Source organism: Mesoplodon mirus (assembly GCF_964341445.2).
Source record: "Mesoplodon mirus genome assembly, chromosome: 5".
Taxonomy (NCBI): domain Eukaryota; kingdom Metazoa; phylum Chordata; class Mammalia; order Artiodactyla; family Ziphiidae; genus Mesoplodon; species Mesoplodon mirus.
This window is the reverse complement of record NC_138980.1, coordinates 43,510,933-43,520,006: the sequence shown is the minus strand read 5'-3', so window position 1 is coordinate 43,520,006 and position 9,074 is coordinate 43,510,933. Positions and strand designations below refer to the sequence as shown.

General features: G+C 49.2%; 1 protein-coding gene across 1 annotated transcript in view; it reads right to left on the bottom strand.

Annotated features, from left to right (window-relative positions):
* Positions 1-9,074, bottom strand: part of SUGP1 (SURP and G-patch domain containing 1) — a 29,143-nt gene continuing 20,069 nt past the window's right edge. The window contains exons 9-14 of the mRNA XM_082621850.1: positions 3,465-3,571; positions 2,438-2,615; positions 1,947-2,053; positions 966-1,111; positions 491-620; positions 1-192 (exon numbers count right to left, since the gene is read on the bottom strand). Of these exons, the coding sequence (XP_082477976.1) occupies positions 166-192; positions 491-620; positions 966-1,111; positions 1,947-2,053; positions 2,438-2,615; positions 3,465-3,571 (695 nt within the window). The 3' untranslated portion in view covers positions 1-165. The remainder of the gene's footprint in view (positions 193-490; positions 621-965; positions 1,112-1,946; positions 2,054-2,437; positions 2,616-3,464; positions 3,572-9,074) is intronic.

Sequence of the window (9,074 nt, the reverse complement as noted above, 5' to 3'; positions counted from 1 at the left end):
TGATGGCAAGACCAGGCTGCCATGGCAGGCAAGCGCCGGGATTTTAATACACAGCACGACACTCGCAACAATGGGAAGGGCAGGCAGAAAAGCAGGCCGGAACATTCCACAGTCCAGGAATGGTCGGTCTTTTGGAAAGTACATTTGTGCATTTTTCCAGAACACTCAGTAGTAAGGCCGTCTGGGGTTGTTCTGTGGGAAGCAAGAAAGATAAAAGGGGAGGTGGTTATGCTGTGCTAAAGGGAGCGAGCAGTTCCTCCCGTCTAGAACCTAGCGGAGGCAGCTGGCCCACATCCTCTAGAAGGAAGGGCAGGCTTTGGGGAGGCGAGGCAGGCTCGAACAAGGTGGAGAGGTGGGGTGGGTCTGCTGGAGAGCCTAGCTGGACTGCGGAAGGAGGGACACTTCTGTGACCAGCACCACCACCCGCCTACAGCGGAGGAACTGCGGCAGCCCGGCCACAAGCAATATAGGGGGATAGGGACACACGCACCAGGGGGTTGGGCCGGAAGCGGTAGGCCAGCATCATCCTCTTGCGGAAGGCCTCGTACTCGTCATCTTCCTTGGAGAGCTCGGCTGGCCGGTCAATGCCAAAGCCAGCACCATCTACCGTGGTGGTGCCCCTGCATTGGGGCAACGGGTGGTGTGAGCTGGGGAGCAGGCTGGTGCCGGCAAGAGGGGGGGCGAGGGACCTGAGCTTGGGGCAGGGAGGCCTCACCCGCCCTGGCTGGGCTCAGCAGCAGCACCCCAATGCAGCTCAATGTGGGGGCTATGCTGGGCTGGGTGACATCTGTCTGGGACACTCCTGGCACTGTGGGAAGATGGAGAGCCCAAGACGGCCCAGCCACCAGAGTCCAAATCCCTGACTCCCAGCCCAGTGATAGGGCTGGACCCAAGCCCTGGGCCTATGTCTCCGTGTGGGACTTTTCCTCTCCCTCGTCCCCGCTGGCATTGGAGGCCACACTCACTTATTGACTGGGTTCTTGATGCCCTGGCCTTCTGAGCCCAGGCCATCGCCCTCCTTCCAGCCCATCTTCATCAGCATCTGGTAGCCGATGTTCTCTATTGTCAGCTTGAACTCCTTGTACTCTGAGTAGTCGGGCTCACGGCCCTCCTGCAGGGGGAGGAGGTAGCCGTCATCCACCAGGCCTGCAGCCATCCCCAGTCCCAGCTCTGGCCTGAAACCCCACCCCCACATGGCCGCATTGGCCGCTGGGACCACCTGCCCACCTGCCTCCCCACCACTAAGTCAGACTCCTCGAGAAGAGATCAAGCTGCCCCTTCTAAGAGGCCCCAGGGCCAGAAGCAGTACTGAGCTAGCTCCCTGGTGGCCAAGTCAAAGAGGGCAAGGTGACAGGTCACACAGGCCTTGTCCACCATGAGAAAGATTAATGGCTCACCAGTGAAGAAAAATCCCATGTTCCAAGAGCAATCTGTTACACAGAGTGCTAAAAAGAGTGCTGTGGTCACATGAGGTGACTATCACATTGGTGAGATTATGTGGTACAAAGCAGTTTTTAAAAAAACCCTCAAAAGACTATGTGGAATGTTCTAGGTCAGCCCTCTCCTCTTGAGCATGAAGGCAGCATGGGAAGAACAATTTGACTCTGGAGAGCCCAACACGTGGGGGCGTCTGCCTGAGAAATGCTTTGCCTGTAAACTGCATTTAATTGGCTCCACTGGAAGCAGAATTTCCCAAAAGCCCCAGCAAATGTTTCTAAAGCAGCAGTTGAGATGCTATTTGCTAATTCCCTACACAGATGGCACCTGTCATAAGCAGGTGCCACCCGTGGCAAGAGGGTCCTACCCCTCTTGTGAGCGAGGGGGCCCGAGGCCACCACAGGTGCCTGCCACATGAGGAGGCTGCAGGAGGGGCTGGGACACTGCGCAGGCTGCCTGCTAGACAGGCTCACAGCCGGGGCTGGGGCCTGGGGCCCCTCCCAGCCTACCTTCAGGGCCTTGAAGGTCTCCATGAACTTCTCCAGCTCATCGGGTGGCAGGAAGTCTCCGATGAAGTGTTTGCCCCGGCCCATCTTCGTCAGCTGCTCCGCCCATTCTGCCCAGAGATGGGGTAAAGGTGAGAGGAGGAAGGAGGGTGTGGCAGCCCCACAGCAGAAGTAGGAGTCTCGGGGGGAGTCTGGGGCCGTGGGGAACGAGGCAGCTGGTTGAGACCTCGAGCCCTGCTCTCCCACGCAGCCCTTGTGTACCATGTTCAAACGCCAGTGAACACTCAGAGGACCATCCTTTTGCCACTGAAGAAACAGGCACAAAGAGGCCAAGTCTCTTGCCCAAGGCCTTACAGGCTGGAGAGGTGGCTTAAGACCCCAATGTGGTGTCTCCAGGCACTTCCTGGGCCAGTCAGTGGGCTTCCTAAGCCCACAGCACCCTGAAGAAAAGGGCACCCCCCCACCCCACCCCTGTAACTCGCTCCTTGGCCCACCCCGAGTCTTGTCCATCTCCATGCGCCGCAGCTGGTGCTCCCAGGTGCCCAGCTCGCTGTCCACCTCCTCGTCGCTGTCGTAGCCATGCTGGTGCTGCTGCAGCGCCTTCTCCCACAGCAGCTGCATGTCCTGCATCGCTCGCTTGTGCTGCATGATCATGTCGTACATCTGTTGCATCTGTGGGCGGCACACGCCAGTGAGCAAGGCCGTGCACTGTACGTGCAGGAAGCTAGCCCCCTCACCTCCCCTGTGCACGTTGGGCACCCCTTTTCCCCCCTCCCTGGAGCAGGCACAAGAGCAGGGCTCAGAGCAAGTGTTCAGGAAGGCACTGAGTCCTGTGTCAGGACATGCCCTGGGTTCCCTGAATCTCTATTTTGAGCAGGGAGGACCCCGCGCTGTTTCACCCAGAGCCCGGCCTGGAAATCTGGAATATCCTGGGCACCATCACTGTGGACCAAATGAGGGCGACGTGGGCTCCTGACCCTTGGGAGGGTCGAGGGTGATGTGATGGGGCTGCCAGCCTGGAGGAGGTGGCCCAGGTAAGCTGTCCCAGCTGTCCATATCCTGGCCACAGAGCTCCCTGCTGAGCCAGCCCTCACTCCCAAACTGCCCAACACCAACTGAACGGCTGTTGCATCGTTCAGGGCACCCAGTGCCAGACAGGCTTATCCTGTACTGAGTGCTGCAGGGAACTGTAAGATAAGCTTAAATGGAGACTATCCAGTCAGGACCAGCCCACGAGTGCAGTGGGAAGTAGCTGTGGAGCACCAGCTGAGAAGGCTGCCCAGGCAGCATGAGAAGGCCTGGGCTCTGGGCCCAACTGTGGGCTTGGGAAGGACCTCAGGGGGTGGCTTGCCATTGATGGGGGACCCATCTGTCCAAGAGCCTCTCCCCTGACTGTGGGATTCACCTGGCACAGGGAGGCTCAGGAAGAATACACCGTGACCACGGCACCGCAGGGCAGGGTGGGAGACGATACTCCAGCAGCCCCTTGGAGCCTGCCTGCCCTGCCCCCCAGGGCCTTACCTCCTGCTGCTCCTTCAGCTGCTTCTTCTGGGCGTCCGAAAGCTCTGTGACACCCACCAGACCCACGGGCTTCCCCTTCTCGTAGCCTAGACCCTTGAGGTCCTGAACTAGAAACAAGACACAGGCTGGTCAGCAACAGACACGTGGGCTTAGCCATGCATCTGTGTCCCAGGCAGAGTCCATGTGCTGACGACACCTGATGCACTTGGCCCATGTGGCAGGACACTTAAGTCGGAACAGTTAGTATGCATGTCACTTGATGACCTCGGGGGGCTTTGCTCCGCTCTATCGTGTGTACTCAGTTCCATCCCCACATGACTGCTCCAGGCAGGCTCTATGACCCCACACTGCAAATGCTGACACCAAAACTCAAGAGGTCTGGGGCCTCACTCGAGGTCACACAGCTAATGGGTGACAAGGCAGGGAATCTGCAAAGCCAGAGATGCTTGCACACAGGCTCTTGGAAGTAAGCCCTACGGTGAACAGATACCTTATGTAGACACACAGGTTTGGAGTCTGGCATACGACTCAGCTGCGTGGTTCTGTTAGCTCCTTCTGGGAAAGCAGCCAACCATCTTTAAAGCAACTGACATTTAAGCTGGCATCACCTTTGGAGCTTGGCTGGAGCCTGCAATGCTAACTCACATCAAGATGCTGCAATGGCCCCATCTGGGTGGTGGAAACAACCACCCTTCAGGTGGTGGCTTCCTGGGGAAGAAGCCAGGCAGAACAGGATGCAGAGGCCCCTCTGGGAGGATGGAAAGAGCCAGGTCTTCCAGCTCAGCGGGGTTGGGTCGTCGCCTGCCAAGAACCACCCTCAGGTGCTCCTGGACCCTCAGATTGCACACCAATCCCTCCTCGGTCTATGGGGGCTCTGAAAGATGTTGGAGAGCCCCATGCAGAGAGCAAGGGAGCCAAGGTCTGAGCAGCCTGCTGTGTGACTGGATCACGCCCACAGCCCCTTTCCTTCTTGGGCGACTTCACCAGTGAGCAGGCAGGTGGGGGCTGCCCACGCTTCCCTGGGGACAATGTGGGCCAGTGGGGCTTGAATCTGAATCTGAGACTTCGGAGCCTGTACTTGTCCCCTAGAATGTGAAGGACCTGGGAGCTGGGGCTGGACCTCGCGGACATGATCTCAGAGGTGGGGGTGTGCGTGCGTCAGAAGAGCCCTCACATCTGAGCACCCTCCTTTACAGCGGGCACCAGGTTTGGCACTTGAGCAGCAATCCGACCCTAGGCACCCTCGACCCTGGGTAGAGGTGCTATCTAGAGCCCCAGGGAGTACCAGACTTTTCAGTCAGTAGCTTTTCTCTTTGGCCAAGGGAGGCACTCAGCCAGAGACCACTCTTAGAGCTGGGCGGGCCGGGCCAACAGGCCAGGCCAGCCCTGTGACCTGGGTGAGATGCCTTCCCCCTCAGCCCATCCTTGTGTGGCAAATGTGGGTGTTGGCGCCAGGGCATATATGACTTTTCTTTGTGTCTGTGTGTCCAGCTCCAGTGAAGTCAGGGGTGAGGGAGGTTGAGAGCGTTCTGCCCATGGTGCAGGCTCTGTGGTGAGGGAGTCAGACAGACGGCAGGAGACGGCCAATTATCAGTCACCAACATCATCTGCAAAATGTGATGACAACAGACCCCCACCCTTATGGGTTTGTGGTAGAAAATGAGAAATGAGGCCACAGGTTGGCTGTCCCTGAAACTGCTGTCAAGGAGGGAGAAGCTGGAGATCACTGGGCAAAACTGACTGTAGCAATTATTGTTCTTATCACTGTGCGTTTCCTGAGCTTTCTATGACAAAACTGAATCCAAGTACTTTAAAGCTTAAGGGAGAAAACAGGACTATCTATATGTTGTCTGTAAGAGACTTACTTTAGATACAAAGACACAAGTAGGTTGAAAGTCAAAGGAAGGAAAAAGAAATTTCAAGCAAATAGTAACCAAGACAGAGCTGCACTAGCCATACTAGTATCCGACAAAACATACTTTAAATCGAAAAAGGCGAGAGACAAAGAAGGACGTTATGTATTGTAAAAGATTTGATACAGAAGGAAGATACAACAATTAAATATATACACGGACTTAACAACAGAGCCCCAAGATAAATGAAGCAAAAACTGACAAAACTGAAGGGAGAAATAAACAGTTCCACCGTAATTGTTAGAGATTTCAATACCCTATTTTAAATAATGGACAGAACATCTAAACAGAAAATCAATAAGGATATAGAGGACTGAACAACACTATAAACCAACCAGACCTAATAGATATCTATAGAACATGCAATCCAACAACACCAGAATACACAGTATTCTCAAGTACACATGGAACATTCTCCAGGATAGATCATTTGTTAGGCTACAAAACAAATTTTAATAAATTTTAAAAGACAAATCATACCATGTATCTTTTCTGATCACAATGGAATAGAAGGAAAACTGGAAAATTCACAAACGTGGAAACTAAACACACTCCTAAACAACAAATGGGTCAAAGAAGAAATCACAAGAGATGAGAAAATGCTTAGAGATGAATGAACACAACAGCGCAACACACACCCAAACTTACGGGGTGTAGCAAAAGCAGTGCCAAGAGGGAAATGTATAGCTGTAGGTGCTCACGTTAAAAGAAGATAGGGCTTCCCTGGTGGTGCAGTGGTTAAGAATCCACCTGCCAATGCAGGGGACATGGCTTCGAGCCCTGCTCTGGGAAGACCCCACATGCCGCGGAGCAACTAAGCCCATGCACCACAACTACTGAACCTGTGCTCTAGAGCCCGCGTGCCACAACTACTGAGCCCGTGTGCTACAACTACTGAAGCTCGCATGCCTAGAGCCCGAGGTCTGGAACAAGAGAAGCCACCGCAATGAGAAGCCCACGCACCGCAACAGAGAGTAGCCCCAGCTCGCCACAACTAAAGAAAGCCCGCGTGCAGCAACGAAGACCCAATGCAGCCATAAATAAATAAATAGATAGATAGATAAATAAATAAAGACCTCTGATTGATACCTAACTGTACATCTTAAGGAACTAGAAAAAGAAGAGCAAACTAATTCCAGAGCTAGCAGAATGAAGGAAATAATGATTAGAATGGAGATAAAAGAAACAGGAAATGCAAAGTACGAGAGAAAAATCAATGAAACCAAAAGTTGGTTTCTTGAAAAGACCAACGAAATGGACAAATCTTTAGTTAGACTGCCTAAGAAAAAAAGAGAAAAGACTCAACTACTAAAACAATAGGGGGATACAGCGGTCCACTTTATCTGCAGGGGATACATTCCAAGATCCCCCCAGGAGATGCCTGAAACCACACATAGTACTGAACCCCGTGTATACTACATATACATACATACGTATGATAAAGTTTAATTTATAAATTAGGCACAGTAAGAAATTAATGACAACAGCTAATAATAAAATAGAACAGTTATAACAATATACTATTATAAAAGTTATGTGAACGTGGTTTTTCTCTGCCTCTCAAAATATCTTATCACAAATGTAATGCCTTTTCCATTTTAACTAAGTACTCAGCACACACTATGGCCATAACTTTCGCAGTTTGAGGTATGACAGCAAAACTAATAGAGACTTCTTTTTCCTTCTTCACAATTTCACGGATAGATGATTTGTTCTTACCATAGATCTTGGAGACCTCAGCTTAAGTCAAGAACTTTTACCCTTTCACTTAAAGGAAATACTTGATGGCTTCTCCTTGGCATGCCTAAATTGCCAGCATCACTACTCTGTGCTGTGAGGCCATTATTAAGTGAAATAGTAAAATAAGGGTTATTTGAACATAAGCACTGCAATACCATGACAGTCAATCTGATAACCGAGTGACTACTGGTGACTAATGGGTGGGATATGCTGGTCAAAGGGATGATTCACATCCCAGGCAGGGTGGAACAGACAGCACAAGATTTCATCACAATACTCAGAATGGCACAAACTGGATCACCTAGAATGGCACAAACTACTAAAACTAACTCAAGAAGTAACAGAAAACTTGAATAGACCTATAACAAGTAAGGGGACTGAATCAATAATCAACTCTCCCCTCCAGCCCACCAAAGAAAAGCCCAGAACCAGATAAATGCACTGGTAAATTCTACGCAAGTTTTAAAAGAAGAGTTACCATCAATTCTTCTCAAATTCTTCCAAAAAGTTAAAGCAGGACACACTTCCTAACTCATTCTATGAGGTCAGCATTATCCTGATACCAAAAGCAGACAAAGACAATATAAGAAAACTACAGACCAATAATCCTTTATGAGTATAAATGCAGACAGAAATCTGCAACAAAATATTAGCAAACCAAATCCATCGGCATGTAATTAATTAGTAAACTAATTACTTACTACAACGGAGGGGGATTTATTCCAGGAATGCAAGGGTGGTTTCATCATACAAAAATCAATCAATGTAATACTCCACATTAATAGAATGAAGGGAAAAACCCATATGATCATTTCAATTGATGCAGAAAAAGCACTTGACAAAATCTAACACTCTTTCATGATAAAAACACTCAATAAACTAGGAACAGAAGGGAACTTCTTCAACATGACAAAGGTCATCTATTAAAAACATACAACAACATCGTACTCAACAGTGAAAGAACAAAAGCTTTCCCCTTAACATCAGGAACAAGGCAGGGATGCCTGCTTTCACCACTTCTGTTCAGCACAGTACTGCAAATCCTAGCCAGAGCAATTAGGCAGGAAAAAGAAATAAGAGACATCCAAATTGGAAAGGAAGAAGTAAAACTATCCTTATCTGCAGATGACATAATCTTATGTGTAGAAAACCCTAAAGACTGTTTCCCTAATAAATGAATTTAGCAAAAGATAAAAGATACATAATCAACACACAAAAAATCAGTTGTATTTCTTATACTAACAACAAATAATCCAAAAAGGAAATTTTAAAAAAATTCCATTTGCAACAGCATCATAAAGAGTAAATCACTTAGGAATAAACTTAACAGAGGTACAAGACTTGTACAACAGAAAGACAAAACACATTGAAAGAAATTAAAGAAAACCTAAGTAAATAGAAAGCTATCCCATGTTCGCAGATTGGAAGACTTAAATGTTGTTAACATGTCAATACCTCCCAAAGCAATCTACAGATTAATACCATCCCTATCAAATCCCAACAATGTTTTCTGCAGAAATGGAAAAGCCCATCTGAAAATTCATACAAAAATTCAAAGGACCTCGAATAGCCAAAGTGTGAGAAAGAGGAACAAAGTTGGAAGACTGACACTTCCGATTTCAAAATTTCCCACAGAGCTACAGTAATCAAAACAGTGTGCTACTGGCATAAGGACAGATATATAAACCAGTGTAATAGAGCAGAGAGCCCCAAAATAAACTTTTACATCTATGGGATTTTTGACAAGGGTGCCAAGAGACCATTCAATGGAGAAAGAACAGTAGTCTCTTCAACAAATGGTGCTGGGAAAATTGGATCTCCACATGCAAAGAAATGAAGTTGGACCCTTATCTTATAACATATATAAAAATTAATTCAATTTAAGAGCTAAAACTATAAAACTCTTAGAAGAAAACATAGGGGCATACCTTCAAGACTTTGGATGTGGCTATGGTTT